General features: G+C 37.7%; 1 protein-coding gene across 1 annotated transcript in view; it reads right to left on the bottom strand.

Annotated features, from left to right (window-relative positions):
* Positions 1–2,280: 2,280 nt before the first annotated feature.
* timm44 (translocase of inner mitochondrial membrane 44 homolog (yeast)) overlaps positions 2,281–22,215 on the bottom strand; it is an 82,230-nt gene continuing 62,295 nt past the window's right edge. The window contains exons 12-13 of the mRNA XM_059991508.1: positions 14,862–14,972; positions 2,281–2,635 (exon numbers count right to left, since the gene is read on the bottom strand). Coding sequence (XP_059847491.1) covers positions 2,516–2,635; positions 14,862–14,972 — 231 coding nt within the window. The 3' untranslated portion in view covers positions 2,281–2,515. The remainder of the gene's footprint in view (positions 2,636–14,861; positions 14,973–22,215) is intronic.

A 22,215-nucleotide genomic window follows, 5' to 3' on the forward strand; every position in this document is an offset into this window, starting at 1 on the left:
TACAGATTGTGGTCTCTCTTTGGGTGCTTTGCTGTTGCTTGATGGGTGGTGGTTGCAGATGCTTTTTGCTGAAATGGGTCGGGGAGGGGCAGGCTGATGCTTTGCTGCTGCTTGTGCAGGGTATGAGGGAAGAGGGGGCTTTGGGGTTCTAATTTTTCTCTGTCATTCATTCTTTTGGGATTCTGTTTTTCATGGATGTTCTGCAAAGACTAAGTATCTCAGGCTGTATACTGTAAACATTCTCTGATAAGAAACAGAACCATTTGAAAAGGGGGGGGCAAAGACTGATAAGAGGGAGCCACAATGTCTTTTATAAACACAGCTGTAAAAGGGTCAGCAATGGATAGGGGCAACTAGGAACCAAAAATATCCTTGTGAAGACAAAGGCATGTTGAGGTAATACATATTTTGAAAAGTAGAATTAAGCTAAACTTGTATAAATCTTAAATAATCCCTAATAAGACTGCTGCAGGTCTGGTCACCATTTTATAAAAGGATATGGCATCACTAGACAGGAATCATTAAGTATTATAAAGAATAAGGGTAGGAAACACAGAATGGATCTCTTCTGAGTAAATAGAGATGTTACCTAATCAAGATCCTTGACAGTATTAAAGATTTTGATGAAGTGGATAAAGAGATAGAGAAGAGCGTAACTAGACATTATCAATACAAAGTCATCACCCAAAAAAATTCAACAGGGATTTCAAAAGAAACTTATCTTTGGTTTTGAGAAGTGGAACTCACTACCAGTGTGTGGCTGAGTAATATCGATCATTTAAGATGAGGCTGGACAAACGTGTTAGGGAGAGAGTAAGATTGATTGTCTTGGCTGATTAAAAACTGTGAGGAGGCTCAAGTTGATCGTAAACATCAACATGGACCATCTGGATCATAAATCCAAATCTAATTGTGACTTTGTCAATAACTTAGCTATGTATAAGAATATAATGCCTCAGTGGGATTTGTCCTTTTATATACAGAATATACTTGAGTTTTTCGGAAGCTTGAGTTGGACCAGCAAGGCTGAGGATGAGGCGAATTCAATCTTCACACCTCAGTGATAACAAGAATCATAACGTACAATTTTTGTTGCACTCAGATGCTTTTTCATTTTATAGATTTGAGGATTTATATTTCAATCATTAAATTTAGTTAAGTACAATTATGAAGAGTTACTGTAACAGATATACACAGTATTAAGGGTGTGTGGTATTACCCATCCTTCATTCTTTCTTTACCCTATCAATGCTGCATGCCAATAACTTTTCCTAATACAACCATCTGTCTTTCCCATTCCACCTCTACATTTGACCTGCTATTCTATTCCCCATTTTGAATTATCCAAGTCCTTCAGCTTCTTTCATTTCTCTGCACTTCAATTCCATTCTCAATTCCTCAATTTCCTCCCAATCCCCATCTAGAATTTACACACTATCCTCAGCTGAAATCTGTGTGCAGAAAGACTGACACCTCTACAGCAATGCTATTTATTTAGTTTGAAATGGGAAAATAAATAATTTAATACAAGGTCTGCTGCTAGATAATTCAAGCCCATGACACATTTTAGCAGGTCTATCCATCCTGCTCTCCTTCATTGTAAAACATGGCTGTGTAGGGATAGGAACACCAGGCAAACATCAATTGCTCCTAACAAGTAGAATCAGTAATCTTGCTCACTTGCCTAGTTGGTTGGATGGGCCTCCCTACATGTGGAGGTAGATTTGGTAATGGGTGGTAGATTATGATGGTAGTGCCTGAGTAGTTCTTTAGTGCATCAGATGCATGGAAGAATCACAATAAAGTCACAGACCAGGCAGTTCAAGTCCCCGATTTTCAATGGTGTTTGATTTTTTTTAATTGAATTTGGATCATTAAGTTGCATAAAAACATGGCAATAAGATATCTAATCCAAGGCTGTTATATCCTTCTACCATTTTAGTTCTCCAATCACAAAGCCTTTGATTCTTAATGAGATACAGGCATTGGCTGTTCTGCAGGTAAACTTAACCAAGTGCCAACAAGTTACCATAGAAACAAGGAATGTGACATCTACAGTGTCTAATCTGGCAGCCCAACATCCACATATGTGAACTTCCAAATCCAACAAATAGGGAGATTTTTTGTATATCCTAGCTCAGGGAACATGAATCAAATTAAAGCATCCCGCCATGTTCTGTGGCCATCATTTAACGTCAAATATCAAAGTACAATGTTAGAGCAGATGTAATAAAAAGTCAGAAAAAAAGGAACATACTCTGATCTTGCTGGTAGAAAATACCAGTTCTATTGTTTATTTAATACAAATTATTTACAAGACAGCAGCCATGCTTTATTTGATTTGCTCGTCTTTTTATATAGGACTGATAATGGCATCAAAACCTCAGCAGTCTTTTGACACATTAGCACCTAGAGTCTTAAGGCTCTGCTGACTTAGTATGTTCACTTTCCAATGACACCCAGAGATGGGTCCACAATGGAAGAATGCAAAAATCCCCAAAACCAGGTCCCTCCTTTATAGGATTTGCTCAGAGCTTGATGCAGAAATATCTAGAAGTCTCCAGGCAGCATATGGGTTCAGCTCATCCTGATCTCTACAAAGAGCCCACACATAAAGCATCTTCAACACTTTATCCTGGGAGAGGAAAAAAGGGAGTGAGGTAAGAAAGAAATGAAGACAGAGCTTACTACAAAACATTACAGCTTTTATCATTAAGGCACTTATCTAATTTGCTAATTTATTGACATCCAAGTGAAATAACATAAATGGAACCTTATATACGATCTTAAAATTACTCTGTCAATAGAGACCTCTTAAGAGAAGACTAATCTAATATTAAAAGTCGACACAGCATTCTTAAAGCAGACATCCCATATACTCAAATGTAAATCAAATCAGCCTACCCACCTCTTCAATTACTGAAAAATCACAGGCTTCCAGAAACTACTCATAATTATTAAACACATACATAAATTACAATAAACATTCAAATCATTGACGTTGCTGCACACCCAAGAGACAAATCATAAATAATTTTATTCACAACTTTAAATATTCTTGAACTTTAAAGTCCTGGATTTATTTGATTTTAAAAAATTCAACTGAAGAAAAGTTTCAATATCTCTATCACCATTCTGGCAGTCAGCACAATGGACCAATCCAACTTTCCCGAATCTCACATGGAAAATTAATTACTAAAAAAATTAATTTAAACTCAAGTTGCTAGAAGCTAGCAAATGTTTTTGCACATCAGCATAGTCTATAGCCATCTGTCCAATTCTGTTATTACATTCTGTACCTAAATTTTTATAACAACATCTCCACAATTATTTCTATTTCTTTTTTGTTCTACCTCTGTCTGCACTATTGAACTCTGCACCATTCTATTGTTTTTGCACTTGTCAATGTATTTATTAGTTCCAAGCATACTGTTTACTCTGTACTACACATGGGAAAAAAATTTCACTATACCCTGGTGTATATGGCAATAAACAATACCAAATATCTATTTTCAGATTGTTTTCCAATTCAGGTTCTTTACTTTAATAACAAAAGTCGGGTATGCAAAAATATAGTTACAACCAAAAGAAAAGAACTAACCACATTCAAAGCTGTTTACTGCCACTCAGGTTTTTATTAATAAGGGTTTTATTCCAGTCCCATCTTGAGTTACCAAGTCAAATCATTAACTAGTGTACACTAGTACTAGTCCATAAACTTTGGTTAGGAGCCTATGTATTATATCTCCAATTTTAAAATCACATACTTAAAACAAAGTGTATGAATGTATTCCCAACACAGAGTTTTACTGGTATGTAAAGATAAAGAGAGATTTCTGCTAGAGTGGTTCTCCGGGTGTTTTTTTGTTGTTCAACTGTTAGAAGTAAAAGTCCATGCCCCATATAAATGCATTCTACTGCTAATGTGAAATTGTGTTACTTTAAAAGTTACAGAGGCTAGATGAGCTCATTAAAAGGCAAATATGCAGGATGGAAATATAGCTGTGGGTGTTTATGGAAAGCTTGGTTAAGAACTTGCAGACTCCAGTACTTTCCTTTCCCAGCCATTTGAAATGACTGGAGGATATAATTTAGATCACGCATAATTAGTCAATGTCAAGACCAAGAGACAAGAAGTGCAATCTCTAACTTTTTAAGTAGCACAGTTTGTTGCAGATAAAAACTAATTTAACCACAAATTAAAGTGCTGGACATTTTCTTTATGATGGCTGAATAACTGACCCCAGGATGTGCTTAATTACAACAATTATATTTTTAAACTATAAAGTGACAGGTGATGTACCACAAAGTTACAACCAAACTATTGTTAAATGCAACCTACAAACTTCTCATCACAAAAGAACAGTATCTTTTCCGAAATTAAAAAAAACGATAAATTATAAAATGCTCAGGTTAGCAGCATCTGGAGAGAAACAGAGCCAATGATCTTCTCATCAAACCACACATCTTCTCTCAGAAATAGACCATAAGGCCATAAGACATAGGGCCAGAACTAGGCCATTTGACCCGAGTCTGCTTTGCCATTTCATCATGGCTGATCCATTCCCCTCTCAAACCCATTCTCCTGCCTTCATCCCAGTCTTTCGTACCCTGACTAATCAAGAACCTATCAATCTCCACCTTAAATACACCCAATGACATGGCCTCCACGGCTACCTGTGGCAATAAATTCCACAGATTCACCACTCCCTAGCTGAAAAGAATCCTCATCTCCATTCTAAAGCGATACCCTTCTATTCGGAGGCTGTGCCCTCTGGTCCTAAACTCCCCTACCAGAAAAAGCAACCTCTCTACGTTCACTCTATCTAGACCAGTGGTTCCCAACGTGGGGCGTACGCCCCACAGGGGGGTAATTTGATTTTTAAGGGGGGCAATTCGAGAATGAGTTATTAGCAGTGAATTTTTTCTAGTAAGTCTGTGTGAGTATGAGTGTGTGTGCGAGTTAATACATGTGTATATACAGTATGTATACATAAAAATACTTGTGTGCATGTACATGTGTAATTGCGTATGTACTGTATATATAGTGTATCACCATCATTACAACCATCAAATGGCTTTCATAATTAAATTAATGAATTGACTGATGTAGGAAGGAACGAATGAACGTCCAAACGCGTAAGAAACTCGTATGAGGTTGCGCCAATGCTGCTTTTTGCAGTAGCTTTCGGTTCTTGGTGGTGTGAAGGTGTGTACATCTCTTTTAAACGGTGTATCTGTCTTTGTATGCTGTAGAAACGAATCGGCATTGTTTTATTTATTTATTATTATTTTAATATCACTTAATGTTCTTTTTTTTTTACAATTTCTTAGTAATTTCTTCCTCAGAATTTTAACAGTCCTTTGGTTCGTTTATTTTTCTCTTTCATGAATGCCATGTTCTTTGGAAGCTTGTTTAAACCAAGTTAATGGTCTTTTAGGCTTCCTCCAGGTGAATAGGAGTTCACTTTTTGAATAATAAGGATTATATATCACCACAGGGGGCATCAGGATTTTAGAGGTGATTAGGTGGGGCATGGCCAAAACATGGTTGGGAACCACTGGTCTAGACCTTTCAACATTCAATAGATTTCCATAAGATCCCCCTCATTCTTCTAGATTCCAGTGAGTAAAGACTCAGGGCTCGCAGTTCCTCCTCATGTGATAAGCATTTTTCATTCCCGGAATCATTCTTGTGAACCTCCTCTGAACCCTCTCCAATGTCAGAACATCCTTCCTTAAATAAGGGGCCCAAAACTGTTCACAATACTCCAAGTGAAGCTCAGCATTACATTCTTGCTTTTATATTCTAGTCCTCTCAAACTGAATTGCATTTGCCTTCCTCACTGCTGACTCAATCGACCAATTAACCTCTAGGGAATCCTGCACACAGACACCCGTCCTTTTGCACCTCAGATTTTTAAATGTTCTCTCTATTTAGAAAATAGCCTATGCTTTTATTCCTTCTACCAAAGTGCATGACCATACATTTCCTGACACTGTATTCCATTTGCTACTTCTTTGCCCATTCTCCTAACCTATCCAAGTTCTTCTGCAGCTTCAATGCGTCTTCAAGACTACCTGTGCCTCCGCCTATATTCGTATTGCCAGCAAACTCACAAAGCCATCAATTCCGTCATCCAAATTATTGACATACAACATAAAAAGAAGCAGCGCCAACACCACCAGCTGCGGAACACCTCTGGTCACAGTCAGCCAATCAGATGCTGCCTGTCCTGTTGAATATTTCTAGCATTTTAATCCAAACTTTCAGCAGATGCAGCTTTTGAATACATCTTCTGAATTGTTCCAAATGCTGCACTGGGACATATACTAATCAAAAGAAAATGATTTCTTTGCATTTAAGAGGCATATAAAACAATAACAAATCTTAGTTTTCTATCCTGGTACATTATACATTAAGCTGGTTACCACTGTTATGAAACTGAGTACCAATTTTTAATACATTTGGACTGTTGTACCTTTCAGTCTTAAATTTAATACCAATTATTATTTCCAAATAGCCACTAGTTTGAAAATAAGAAAACATATGTCAGTGTTATTAAAATAATGTAAAATTTGATAATCGTACAGCAGAAAAATATACATTACAATTAATCTTCTAGGTTCTTTTACTTGGGAAGACTGGCAAGCAGGATCATTGTGCATAGGTACAAATCAGTCCCAACTATAACGTAGCTTCTATAATTTGGTCATTAAATCTATGTCCACTCTTTACAGGTAACTCCTGCATTATGGTCAGTTGTGTAATGGAAATTAGCCCTTAAAGAATTCACAAATCACCACCCAAAAAATAAGATATAAAATAAAGTTCACCCTCACAGAACTGATGTGAAAATAGTAAACAACTTTGCATGCTATATGCACAGATGTTACAGAAAATTGTGATGGGGGCATTTACAAGGAACTCAACACCTAAATGAGAGAGCCGCCTGTAAACAGAATTCCTCATGTAAATTGGTAACACTGTTTTCCATCCTCCCTCCCACAGGTGGTGCTAGAGTGCCTCTGCTAGGTCAAAAGTGTAATTACATGACCCAAAAACTGACATACTTTGTGTATGTCCACCTGATGGAAAAAGGCAACAGGAGATGCATGCAGATGTAATTTTTGGTATAGACCTGCATAAAACTATTTCAAAATCCAGAGATAGAACACAGTACAGTACAGCACAGTATGGGCCCCTTGGCCCATGACATTGTGCCAACCTACATAAATTTATTCCACAATCAATCTAACCCTTCCCTTCTACATAACCCATACCATTCATTTTTCTTTTGCCCATGTATTGATCTAAGAGTCTTTTAATGACAGAGTCAGAATCAGGTTTAATATCACTGAAATATGTTGTGGAATTTGTTGTTCTGAGGTAGCAATACTGTCCAATACATAATAATAAAAACTATAAATTATAATAAACTATATATAAAGATTAAATTAAGTAGTGCAAAAAAGGGGGGAATAGTGTGGTAGTTTACAGTACTGTGCGAAAATCTTCAGTACATGTAAAAATAATTCTGTAAAGCAAAGATGGCTTCAAAAAATAATGAAATGTACAAGTTTCTAAATATCAAAAGAATTACTGTGAAGAGCAGTAAACAGTAAAATAAAACCTAAATCAAATCTGTGTTTGGTGTGAACACCCTTTGTCTTTAAAACTGCACCATTTCTCTTAGGTACACTGTCATGCAAATTTATAAGAAAATTGGCTGGTAGGTTGTTCAAGCACCTTTGAGAACTTGTCACAGTCCTGCTGCAGACTTTGGCAGTCTTGCTTGCTTCTGTATCGCCAGGTAATCCCAGACAGCTTTAATGATGTTGAGTTCAGGCACTGTAGAGGCCATACCATCTGTAGCAGAACTCGCTAAAGATAGTTCTTTATGACCTTTGCCGTGTTTTGGGGGTCATTGTCATTTTTTTTTCTTCCATGGATGCTGCCTGACCTGCTGAGTTTCTACAGCATTTTATGAGTATTCCTCCTCATCTTTGTCTTAAATCTACTTCCTCGAATCATGAGGCCAGGTCCCCTAGTTCTATTCTCATTTACCAGTGGAAACAGCTTTCCAACCTCCATCTTATCTATCCCCTTTCATAATTTTACACATTTCTGTAAGATCCCTTCTTATGCTTCTGAATTCCAGTGAGTACAGTCCAAGCAAATCATAGGATAACCCCCTCATTATCAGAATCAACCTAGAGTACTTCCACGGCACTATCACCTACACACAGTACTCCAGGTACAGTCTCACCAATACCTGTACAGTTGCAGCATAACCTCCCTGCTCTTAAATTCAATCCCTCTAGCAATGAAGGCCAACATTCCACTTTTCTTTGTTAACCTGTTGCACCTGCAAACCAACATTTTGCAATTCATATACAAGCACCCTCGAGTCCCTCAGAATAACATGCTGCAAATTTTCACCATTTAAATAATAATCTTATCTTCTATTTTTCCATCCAAAATGGATGACCTTGCATTTACCAGCATTGATTGCACCTCATCTGTCAGACCTTCACTCGCTCACTTAATCTACCAACCTCTCTCTGCAGACTCAGTTTAGTGACATCAGCAAACTTAGATATGCTACACTCACTCCCTCTTCCAAATCATTAATGTATATCACAAACAGTCATGGGCTCAGCACCAACCCCTGCAATACTCCACTCATCATTCAGCGCCAAGCTGAGAAAAATCCCTTTATCCCAACTATCAACCTTTATCAGTTAAACAATCCTCTATTCATTTTAATGTTGTCCCCAACTCCATGCATCGTTATCTTTTGGATTGTCTTTTATGAGACACTTACCAAACATCTTCTGGAAATACAACATCCATTTGCTTTCCTCTATTAACTGTACTCATTATATCATCAAAGAATTCCAGTAATTTTGTTAAACAGGATCAGCGTTCATACATCCATACTGTGCTTGCCTGATGGAACCACTCCTATTCAGATGTCTCGCTATTCCTTAAAGATAGCTTCAAGCATTTTTTAAACTACAGAAGGTGACAACGAGAAAATGCTTGATATCATGAAGGAAGGAATAACTGCCCTATAGTTAACTGCCTTTAGTCTATATCCTTTTTTAAGTAGTGGCATGACATTCACTGTCTTCCAATCCATTGAGACCTGCCCAGAGTCCAGAAAACTTTGGTAAATTATCACAAATGTCTCTATTATAACATCTGCCTTTTTTTTCAGTACACTGGGATGCATTCCATCAGGACCAGAGGACTTGTCTACCTTCAACCCCTTTAGTTTGCTCAGCACCGTGCTTTACTGATAGCAATTGTAATTCAAGGTCCTCACTTCCCATCACATCCGTAACATTTCCCTTTGACATATTAGATGTGCCCACCAACATGAAGATTGACACATGGTAAGTCATTTAAAGCCTTGGCCATTTCCACATTACCCAATATCCATGCATCTTCTCATCTTCCAAGGGACCTACATTCATCTTAACCACATTTTTCTGCTTTATATACAGTGGCATGCAAAAGTCTGGGCACCCCTGGTCAAAATTTGTTACTGTGAGTAGCTAAGCAAGTAAAAGATGACCTGATTTCCAAAAGGCATAGTGTGAAAGATGACATATTTCTTTAATATTTTAAGCAAGATTACATTTTTATTTCCATCTTTTAGTTTCAAAATAACAAAAAAGGAAAAGAGCCCGAAGCAAAAGTTTGGGCACCCTGCATGGTCAGTACTTAGTAACACCCCCTTTGGCAAGTATCACAGCTTATAGATACTTTCTGTAGCCAGTTAAGAGTCTTTCAATTCTTGTTTGGGGGATTTTCACCTATTCTTCCTCGCAAAAGGCTTCTAGTTCTGTGAGATTCTTGGGCCATCTTGCATGTACTGCTCTTTTGAGGTTTATTCACAGATTTTTGATGATGTTTAGGTCGGGGGATTGTGAGGGTCATGGCAAAACCTTCAGCTTGCACCTCTTGAGGTAGCCCATTGTGGATTTTGAGGTGTGTTTAGGATCATTATCCTGTTGTAGAAGCCATCTTCTTTTCATCTTCAGCTGTTTTACAAACGGTGTGATGTTTGCTTCCAGAATTTGCTGGTATTCAATTGAATTCATTTCTCCCTCTACCAGTGAAATGTTCTCCAAGCCACTGGCTGCAACACAAGCCTAAAGCATGATCGATCCACACACGTGTTTAACAGTTGGAGAGGTGTTCTTTTCATGAAATTCTGCACCCATTCATCTCCAAACATACCTTTGCTCATTGCAGCAAAAAAAGTTCTATTTCAACTTCATCAGTCCACAGGATTTGTTTACAAAATATATCAGGCTTGTTTAGATGTTCCTTTGCAAACTTCTGATGCCAAATTTTGTGGTCAGGACTCTAGGAAAGGTTTTCTTCTGATTACTCTTCCATCAGAAGGGTTGTGATTTGCCTTTCTAGCAATCCTACAAGCAGTTCTCTGGGCAAGTTTTCCTGGTCTTCCAGACCTCAACTTGACCTCCACCATTCCTGTTAACTGCCATTTCTTAATTACATTACTATCTGAGGAAACAGTTACCTGAAAACACTTTGCTATCTTCTTGTAGCCTTCTCCTGCTTTGTGGGCATCATCTATTTTAATTTTCAGAGTGCTAGGCAGCTGCTTAGAGGAGACCATGACTGCTGATTGTTGGGACAAGGTTTGAGGAGTCAGGGTATTTATAAAGCTTTGAAATTTGCATCACCTGGCCTTTCCTAATGATGACTGTGAACAAGTCATAGCCCTAACAAGCTAATTAAGGTCTGAGACCTTGGTAAAAGTCATCTGAGAGCTCAAATCACTTGGGGTGCCCATGGTGCTCTTTTCTTTTTTTTTCACTCTAAAATTGCATAAAACAAAAATAATACACTAATCTTGCTTAAAATGTTGACAAGAATGTGTCATCTTTAACTTTATGACTTTTGGAGATCAGTTCATCTTCTACTCACAGTAACAGAAATTTTGACCAGGGATGCCCAAACTTTTGCATGCCACTGTAATTACAATAACTTTTACTATATGTTTTTATATTTTGTACTAAACCCGATTCTGATTCCCTTTACTTATTGATTCTCACCTACATTTAGTACACATATGTGAAGCCTCCAGTTTCCAGCACCTGTTTCCCAGCATTTTCAAAGCTGGATTCCTGAAGTCCAAGCAGCAGGATAAAATATTGCAGTAATTCCCCATTAGCTTTACAGGTGAATAAATCTGAACAACCTGCACCGATGAGTACTATTTCAACTGCTGATATCTTTTAAGCACTTTAATGGGCATGGTTTGGTTCTGCTGTCTTTCCTATCCTATCCCTGCCGCTCAGCCCCACCTCTGAGAAAGGCCATGCTACCACTTAAGGAATCGTCATTGAGAATGGTGCCACCTTCATGAAGCAAGTAAGGCTGAGGGGATTCACAAAAGGCAAATACAGACTTTCTAAGTAGGTCAGTGGTAAGTTCCTTACCACAAAATTTGGACAAATATGTTTCTCAGATAAGGCTCTAAATTTATGACATGATTAGCTAACTAAACTCCCTTTCACAAAGCTGAGCACTTGTTGCATGGGACATCAACGAGACATTGTTTACTTTTCTTTACAAAAATTCAGTACAAAACTGGGGCAACACTGGCAAGATTTGCATTTATTGCCCATTGTTGATAATATTCATACCCAATGTGGACCATCTGGTGATGATATTCCCAAAGTTATTGAATAAGGTAACATAATTTATATCCAGCAACAATGCAAGAATACTGATATATTTTCAAGTCAGAATGATTCGTGACTTGGAGGGAAACTTGCAAATGCACACACTTCAGATGAAGGATCTTGTCCCAAAATGCTGACTGTTCATTCCTGCTCCATAGATGCTGTCTGGCCTGCTGAGTTCCTCTAGCACTCCATGTGTGGTGCTCAAGATCTCCAGCATCTGCAGAATCTCTTGTGCTTAAGGGAAACTACAGGGAGAGTGAAAGTAGGGGCCAGAAGGAGTTGCTGTCTTTGTCTTTGGTGGCAGAAGTTGCAAGTCTGAGAGATGGTGCCAGAACAGGTGCAGTGCACTTTATGAATGGATAACACTGCAATCATTGTGTTGGAAGGAAGGAATGGAAGTGCAAATCAAGCGAGTTTATTTGTCCTTCTTGAGTGTTGTTGGAAGTTCAATCATCCAGGCAGTGGAGAGGACTCCATCTCAGCTCTTGTAGACAGTGGAAAGACTCTAGAGTACACTTTAACTAAAGCACGCACTAGCAAGTAAACACAGCCTTTTCTGTCTAAAATTGCACAGACCACTTAAGATATTATAATTGACAACTTTTGACTCTTCTTTCTGTTTGATTTAAGTGATTGTCTACAAAAATGTGGACATTTTAAGTGGACAGTACTGAAATGTACTTTCATACTAAATTATCTAGACAAGAAATTGGAATTTAGAAGCAGCACACACAGGTCTAAGGATTGTATCCTCCACAGAGTAAATTAAATAATTTTAAAGATGTTACAGCATAATTCTGTACAAATTCTCTCTGTTTTGGAATAATAGGAGCAACAGAGACAGCTCCAGAACACTGAAAAATATTTAGGCTGACAGCGAGAAAGCACTGCACTTTCATAATTGCCTCTTGGATGAGGTGCTACAATGAGTCCATTCCTAGAAATTCACACCTGATTGATGGAATTAAATACACTGCATAGTGGTAACTGCATATTTAGTTTCTCTCTAAATTATGATCCCATTGAATTCAGTGCAGTTGAATAGGTTTGAGTTTAATTCTGCCTCCCCTGGCAGAGGAGCAATATCAGAAGAATATCAATGAAGTTTTCCTGCATGGCTAATATTAATTCCTTGATCAATACAACTAAAGCACATTTCAGTCTTGGGAACTTGCAGTGATCGAGTTGCCTATAATGATCACATGCAAACAGTGACTACACTTCAAAAGTACTCCTTTGATAACAGTGTTCCGGTACATCCTGAGGTCACGAAGAGAGATGAATTAATGCAAGTCATTCCTGCCTGCGTCCATCCTTCCTGGATGGAGTGACTGATGCAGACAATAATGAACCTGCAGATCACTGCATTTGTAGGGAATACCATGGCGGGCGTTTACCAGAATAACAATTGGGATGACGTTCTTTGATTACACAGGCTAACTGGAGAATTTGGAAATTCCCTCTTAACATAGAAAATAATCAATGGGAGGTAAAAATTCTGTAACCAAAAGTATTGCACCATGAGTAGAAAACGACTGTTTTTCTAGCAAGCAGAAAGCAATTAAAAATAAAATAATTGGTAAATCTAAAGAGGAAATAAGGAGAAGTGTCTTCACGTTGATAGTCAAAATCTAGATGCCCTCTACAGGCACTTTTGAAAGGTAAATGAACACATTATTGTTAGGGGGTAAATTACAGTTATATTGAAAAGTTGGGATGTGGAACTGAATTGGATTGTTCCTTCAGAGAGATGGGAACAGTAGAAACGCCAAATGATTATCTCCAGCAAAATTCAATAATTCCACTTGGATAGAATCACAAGAAAATCAACCTAGTACATCCTTGATCAAGTCAACTATATGTTTTACTGCTGTATCTATAAGAGAGACTAAGTGGCTTTTTTTAAACAATATGCCTAGATTAAGAAATGTTCAACTGGTAAATCCAAATGTCATGGCTTAGCTGCCTGTTGAAATTTCTCTGTTAATTTATGGATGAGATTTTTTTTTATAACTATTCCACCAAATGAAGCCATTTGTTCTTCAAACATCCAACCACCTCACAGGGCCTCACCATTGAGGATTAGGCTGGCACTTTGCTGGGCATTTACATAATTGATCCGTAAAGGGTATATTTGATCATATCAGATTAGTCAGTAGGCAGATTGATGCCAGCAGGAAATCCTGGGCTATTGATTCAGTGTGCCTTGTTAGTCAACAATCTTCTTTGAACAACCTTATACTGATTATTACAGCATATTACATAATAAATAGTGCTGATCTTAAGAGACCACAGCTCAAGTAAGGCCTTCACCTGATTTGAATCTGTCCTCAGCATCTCTACATGTAAAGATTTCCTTCATTTATTTGTAAATTGAACACTTTCCTGACATGGCCTTCAAGATGAAAGCTAGTGTTGCTTTCTCTTCTCTCAGTTTGAGCCTATTGCCCAAGAATCTGGTAACAAACCCATTCTGTCTGTTCAAACCTAAACACTGAATACAAATCTGGCCAGCAAAAGTTAAAGGGGAGAGAATAGCAACCAAGACTAATACCATTCTCACTGTTAGCACACAAGCTAACCAACTTTGATACAGAAAACACAATAAATTTTATGAACACAAAAGATTCTGTAGATGTTGGAAATCTTGAGCAACTCACACAAAATGCTAACAAGAGAAAATCTGCAGATGCTGGAAATCTGACTTGCAGAGTTCCTCCAACTTTTTGTGTGTGCTGCACTAGAAATTTTAAGGACAGAGGTTCTCAGGCCACATCCCCATTCCCTAGCCCCATTCTCTCCAGCAAATTGTTCCCTGATTTCAACTTGAATGTCCTTCCCTGACAATCCATTCCAATTAACTAATTCCTAAAACTGTTTTAATTTTTAAACTTGTTACCTTGATACTTCAGTCTTCAAAATTTACAATTGCTTTATAGAAATGAGTTGATTTATTTTAAAAACTCAATTGTGAACTGCTAATCTTCAACAGAGGAAATTCACTCCATGTGTTAGTTATAATTATAGTTTTACAAAGGCGCACATGGATCTCCAATTAATCCTGTATAGAAAGATAATTTATGTTATGCTCATCACTTTTATTCATCACAGAGAATAAGTATACATACCGGGTCCCCCTCCACCACTTCTCCATTGTGATTCTTGATAACCATGACTAGCTGAGCCTGGAAGGTGATAATTAGAACAGGTCCCTGCTCCATCATTTTCCCCATTGCCAGCTGCAATCAAAGAGAAACAGGTCACCACAAAGAACACCATAAAAAAAGACCAGAGTGAGCAAGTATGGAATAGTCACTCCTACAGAAACACAAATCATCAACACATTGCAAAGAAGCTCCCTTGACAGTTCAATTCAATCATCAGTTCATACAGGCTAGTTGGAATGACTGCCTTAGTTATGTAGCGTGAAACGCATTTTCACTCTTGTGACACCAGAATGGAGTAAATCAATCAGTGGGCAGAATGAGGGTTTTCTTAGTGGTTACAAACATAACATCATGTGCTGCACTGTTTTCAGACTGGGATGTGCTTTTACAATGTGATGGCAATATTATTTTTCTAATTTCTTGTTATCTCAGCTGTATGAAATGAGTAGTTGAGTCATATTAACCAGAAGTGTCAGATTGAATTTCAAATCTGTGTTGAGTTAGCAGACCTCCATTGTACTATTAGTAGGAATACCTCAAATAGCATGTGGATTAGGAAATGAGAGAATAAATCTGTGAGAGTTTCTGTTCGCTGTTCAAAGGTGTCTGCTGATGACTGCAATATGCTATCAGATAATGACAGGATATGGCCTATAAAGGAGACTCTGGCTGCTAATGTTCACTGTCTAGACCTCTCACTTGAAGAAATGGAAAGTGAGTTAAAAAAAAGCTAAAAATAAGTCGAAAGAAATCAGACTTCAAAATGAAACACTGCAGAGGATAAAACACAGCTAGCATAGTAGCATAGAGTGGGCATCCTAGAGACAATTCATAACGAAGTAAAATTTTTATCTCAGCTGAGTTGCCATGGGAGATCTGTAAGCAGAAGTGAACTATTTTATCAAACTGTGGTCATTTTAACTGTGCTTCCCCACTAAGAATATGTTTCCTGAGGGCATGTGCAAAGTATAACCAGCATTGACTAAATTTCCAAGATTTTCTTTATGCTTTGAAGTTTTATAATTTAAAGAATTTCTAATTCAGAGTTGTGAGCACCAGAATATTAACCACACCAGGCACAGAGAATTTAAATATTTCATCATGCTTAGCTTTTGGATTTTATCCAGAAAACAGATTTCAATTTTCAATTAAACACCAACATCATCCTGCACGATCCAAAGCAGTTACTATTCCATTTTGTAATGGAAAACATTAATTAAAAATGTCATTATTTAAATCAGCTAAGAACTTCAAGAACTATCAATTGGTTAATAAATGCAATGCAACATTTGGAAAGTTAGAATGCGTCATTTGAACAAAATCAAGTCAACAGGATCAAATGAACCCCAAAAAGTATCCAATAACATTACTTGTGTGTATTTGTGTTCAAAAAGCAGTGATTTTTTTTGTCACTGACAGTTGATAAGTAATAAACAGTAAGACAATTCAGAACTGTTTTGCTCACTGAGGTTTCAAGCATTTAAGCTTGGAGATGGCAGAAACAGCTGGGGGTGAAAATGAAATGATCTAACTACTTCAACAAGTTAGGAACTACAAAGAATTTGAAAATATGAACAATCATTGTCATGGAGTCATAAAACATGACAACATAGAAACAGGCCTTCAGCCCATCTGGTCTGTGTTGAACCATTAATCTGCCTCGTTCCATCAGCACTCCCTCTAGTTGGGACATCTATGTACTGATTAATACTGACTAAGGAAACTTTCCCGAACACAGTTCACAAACTTCTTCCCATCCTGCCCTTTTACAGAATGGGAGTCCCAAGCAATATGCCTATTAAAATCACCTATTACAACCTTACATATTTTGCAACAGTCTGTAATCTCTCTACAAATCTGCTCCTCTAAATCTCATGGACTGTTGGGTGGTTTATAATATAATCCCATTCACATAGTCATACCTTTCTTAATCATTAGTTCTATCCATAAAGCCTCACTAGAAAAGCTCTCCAGACTGTTGTGACTGAGAGCTACCGTGACATTTTCCCTGACTAATATGCCACCTGCTCTATCACGTCTAAAGCACCGGAACCCCAGAACATTGAGCTGCCAGTCCTTCCCCTCCTGGCACAATGTCTCACTAATGGGTACAATGTCATAATTCCATGTGTTGATCCATGTCCTGAGCTCATCCATCTTTCTTACAATAGTTTTTAATTGAAATATACACAGCTCAGAACATTAGTTCCACCATGCTCAAACTTTTGATTCCTGACCTTGTATGTAAGCTTAATGACATCTTTCTCCTCAATCACTCCACTTCATGTTCTGGTGCTCTGGTTCCCATCCCCCAGCAACTCTAGTTTAAGCTGCCACCCTCTGTGCAGCACTAGCAAACTTTACTGCCAGGATATTATTCCCCCTCCAGTTCAGGTGCAAACCATCCCTTCTGTACAGGTCTCACCTTCCCTGGAAGAGATCCCAATAATCTAAAATCCGAAACCTTCCCTCCTGCACCAATTCCTTAGCCACATGTTAAGCTGTATGATCTTCCTATTTCTAGCCTCACTAACATATGGCATGGATAGCAATCCTGAGATCTCAGCCCTGGATGTTCTGTTCTTTAACTTAACACCTAACTACCTGAATTCACCTTGCAGGACCTCATTAGCGATCCTACCCATATCTTTGATACCAGTACGGACTACAAACTCCGGCTTCTCCACCTCCCACATGAGAATTCTGTGGACTCCATCCGAGATGTCTCTGACCCTGGCACCCAAGAGACAACACACCTTCCAGAAATGTCATTATCGTCCACAAAACCTCCTTCCTGTTCCCCTAACCAACAAATCCCCTATCTCTACAGCTCACCTCTTCTTCCCCCCCACTTCCCTTCTGAGCTGCCAAGCCAGACTCAGTGCCAGAGAACTGTTTGCTACAGCTTCTCTCTGGTAGATCATCCCTCCCAATAGTATCCAAAATGGTACACTTATTATTGAAGGGAATGGCCACAGGAGTACTCTGTAATGGCTGCCTATTCCCTTTCCCTTTTCTGATAATCACCCAGCTACCTGCCTCCTGCAACATAGGTCCCTGTAGATCCTACAGTATCCATCACCTCCTTATTCTCCCATATGAGCCAAAGGTTAACGAGATCAGCTCCAGTTCCTTAACACAGTGTCTAAGGAACTGCAGTTTGGTACACTTCATGCAGATGTAGTTATCAGGGAGACTGAAGGTCTCCCAAATTTCCAATATCTCACACAAGGAATATTCCATTAATTCTCACTTGCTAAAAAGTGGCCAATCTTGAATATTACAATGAAAATGAAGATTTGGAGGATGCAACCATTGAAAACATTGTTAGAAGGCAGTCTATTATCTGCACTAGGTGTCTACACTGATTTTGTTCATTTATACTCAATCAAAAAACACTCAGCACACACTGGATTCATTCCTCTGTCGATAACTGTTAGGAACTAACACACAATTTTGTAATACTGTAGTAGTTTTGGTGGTGTTCTAATTTGTTCTGTATTTATTTAAATACATAATTTGTTACTCAGTTAAATAGTGGTTTGTCTTTTTTTAATAGCTTTTTAACTATTTCCATGAAACACTGGCTAATTGAGGCAGCTGCTTAATTGGGCCAAAACATACTGGTCCCAATTAAATGGAATCAATTCTACAGTAGCCCCCTTATCCGCGGGGGATTGGTTCCAGGACACCCCCACCCCCCCATGGATACCAAAATTCAAAGATGCTGAAGTCCTTTATTTAACATGTCTCAGTGTGGCGGTCTTTAGGACCCAGCAGAATCCCGGACTTTATTTAACATGCTTCCGTGCAGTGGACGTTAGGACCCGGCACAGCTCTGAATCCACAGTGTTTCTGTTTATGAAAATAATCACGATCGCGACTAAAAATAAGGTGGAAGTAATAAAGCGATCACAAAGAGGTGAAACACCATTGGTCATTGGAAAAGCGTTAGGCTACAGTCGGTCAACGATCGGAACAATTTTAATGGAGCATGTGAAAGGCCCTGCCCCAATGAAAGCTACAATTATTACTAAGCAACGCAGTGGTTAAATTATTGAAATACATGTTTCTTAAGTGTTTTATATGCATAGAAAGGTAAAATATGCACTATATACTAAGAAAAACGTTTGACTAACTGACACTAAATAATACCGGATGTACCTGTTCCGACTTCAAATCCAACTTCAAGATGGACTCATTCATAACCTGGGGACTGCCTGTACTTTTAAATTATTTCTAGATTATTTATAATACCTAATACAATGTAAATAGTTGTTATACTGTATTGTTTAGGGAATAATGACAAGAAAAAACATTTTGTACATGCTCAAGCAAAGAGTGCTGGAGAGAGAACTTCCAGGTTTTCCCGATCCCCGGTTGGTTGAATCTGCGCATGCGGAATCCACGGATAAGGAGGGCCAATTGTATATTGAGAAAAAGAACTAAGCTTAAGAGCCAAGGACATATTATATCAGAAAGATCTAACAGATAAGAAAGTATCAATGGTTTGCCCCAAGTACTAGCCTTTTGGCCACTGTAAATCTTTTGACATTGACTAGTTTTGTGGAGTACATGTTGTGTAGGAAATGGGTCTCAGACGTTCTGTCTGCAATATGAAGTTAGAAAGCCTCTTCACAGTTTCCAAATATCTCTAATGATTAGAGACCTTTAGAAACAAATGAAAACTAAAAATAATTATAAATTTATTTATAACAATTAACATAAATCAATTTTTAAAATTATTAAAATAAAGCACTATATTAATTCACAATATACAACATTGTGAACACCTAGTGCAGATAATGGGCTGCCAGTGATGCCTAATAAAAGTAATTGTTTTAATTTCATAACTAAAGCAGAATCATGTAAATGATACTATATTTAATTATGTTTTACCTTACACCTCTTGTTGTTTTCTCTCCATCCCTCCAATTGCCTCCCAGTCTAATTCCCAACCGTGGACATTACAATGGAATGTGAATTGGTTTATTATTATCACACAAACCAAAATACAGTGAGAAGCTTGCCTTGCGTACTGCTCATATAGATCATTACACAGCACATTGGGGTAGAACAAAGGGAAACAATAACAATTCAGAATAAAGTATAACAGCTACAGAGAAATTGCAGTGCAGGCAAACAAACAGGTGCAAGATCGTAACAAAGTGGATTGTGAGGTCAAAAATCCAATTTATTGCACTAGAGAATTGTTATATAACAGTAAGACAGAAACTGCCCTTGAACCTGATGGCATATGCTTTCAGGCTTTTGCACTTTCTGCCTGATGGAAGAGGGAGGAGAGAGAATGTCCAGGGTGGGTGGGGTCTTTGATTACACTGGACACTTTGCTGAGACAGTAAGAAATCAGAGTCCTTAGAGTGGAGACTGGTTTCTGTCATGTGCTGAGCTGGGACTGGTTTATATATGAGAAGGAAGCTGGACCCAGTTGAGTGCAAGCAGTAATTCAAGGTGTAATTTTAAAATGTACTGGAAACTTAACGATAAATAAGAAAATAAATTACAGATAGATATGCTTCATCAGAAATCTCTATTTAAAATAACAACCTGTCATTACTATGATTCTATTTCCAGACTTTAAATTTCTCATTGAGGCTAAATTCAACTTCTCTTAATTCGTAATTCTCACAATTGTGACTTTAGTATTCATGCTACTTGTCAGTATTGTGCTATTAAGTGCACATCATGCAGGGAGGCCTCATCAAGTTTACTAAAGTCTATATTGCCACCTCAAACATTCACCAGCTTCAGAGAAAATGCTCAAAACTCTCAATAACTCACTAAATAACAAAGTCATGATTTACTGAACTTTGGCTGCAAAACATTTTAGAACATTAGATGGGAATGTCTTGATCGGCAGGAGATGTCACTGGCAGGCTCATTATCAAAGATGAATGCTGTGATCATTTTTTATTATCGATGCAATTCAGTGACTTGGATGCAAAGAATGTTTGGAACACAGTTGTCAAACAAACAACAGCTAAGCACTATAAACTCTTTAATCACAGCTGGATATTTGCAAATTCATCCCTTCTACTCAATAAGCCATAGCTTGAAAGAAAAATAAAGAACAAGCTCCTGCTTATTATTTTCTTCTAATGCCTAGAGTGAAAGGAAAAATTACATGCCAAGTAAACGCAGGTTTTTTCATAATTATGCAGTGTATGCCAGGACATTAAAAATAATAACTAGGAAAACTGCAATTACTTCAATGCAGCCTATATAACAATTTTCTTTTACTGATATAAACCTCAAAGTTCACTACTTCAATTTAGTTTCTAAAAAGTAAATCAAAACAACTAAAATACTATCAATCTCAAACAAAAATGAACAAGGCTCCAAATGCTGAGCAGAATTGCCAACAGGATTAAGCTAGGGCAGTTAAAGGTACTTTCTTCAATGTTGAGGAAAGACCATTTTGAGAATTATTATCTGACTGACATGTTTCTATGAAGATGGTACCTTACTAGTTGAGTATCCTGGTCTTTAACATTTAGTTTCATTCTTCTGTCTTCTGTATAGTTTCATTTTCATGACAACATGTTGAACACAAACATTATACCAAATTTTGGATACCAACTTTCATTAATTCACCAATATAATACATTGAAATGAGATGCAGGATACTGCACAGCAGTGAAGAGTGTACTGTACAAACTACTATCTCTACTTTCTAATTGCCATTAAGTTCTTGACATTGCCTTCAAGGGTGAATTTGGATGGATAAATTCAGATAAAGCATCATCCCAAAGCTCTTTTAAAGGAAAGTATTAATTTTAAGCACCTTGGGAAATTGGCCATTAAGAAGATTAAAACAGATATGTGACCACTAAACAGAATGAAAGTCATTCTCAGAAAGTAAATCAGTAATTTTCATTTTCTCAACCTCACTGCCCGGTCTTCAGTAAAATAATCAACTTGTGTATTTCACAGGAGAAAGTGATTAGAATAACATGAAAATACATGCATATTTTCTGAGATTTCCTGTAACACATTTTATGTATAAGTAAAATTACTTCCCATGAGAAATCTAGCAAATCCTGGTGGAAGAAAGAGAAAACAAAACAGCTGATATGTAGTTGTGGGGTTGGGAATGTGACTGAAAATCACCACAAGACAGCTCCAGACATCTAACTGACAGCAATGCCTGGCAGTCAGAAAGGATTTCCTTTTTGCTCTTTAGAGAAGTGCAATGAGCTAAGAGTCTACAAAGGAAAGGTAGAAAGTTTGCTTTAATATAAAGGAGCCTGGCTATAAAAATACAGAAAGAAAGAAGGGAAAGAGCTATGAGGAT

The sequence above is a fragment of the Hypanus sabinus genome, chromosome 16 (genome assembly GCF_030144855.1).
Source record: "Hypanus sabinus isolate sHypSab1 chromosome 16, sHypSab1.hap1, whole genome shotgun sequence".
In the NCBI taxonomy this organism is placed as follows: Eukaryota; Metazoa; Chordata; class Chondrichthyes; order Myliobatiformes; family Dasyatidae; genus Hypanus; species Hypanus sabinus.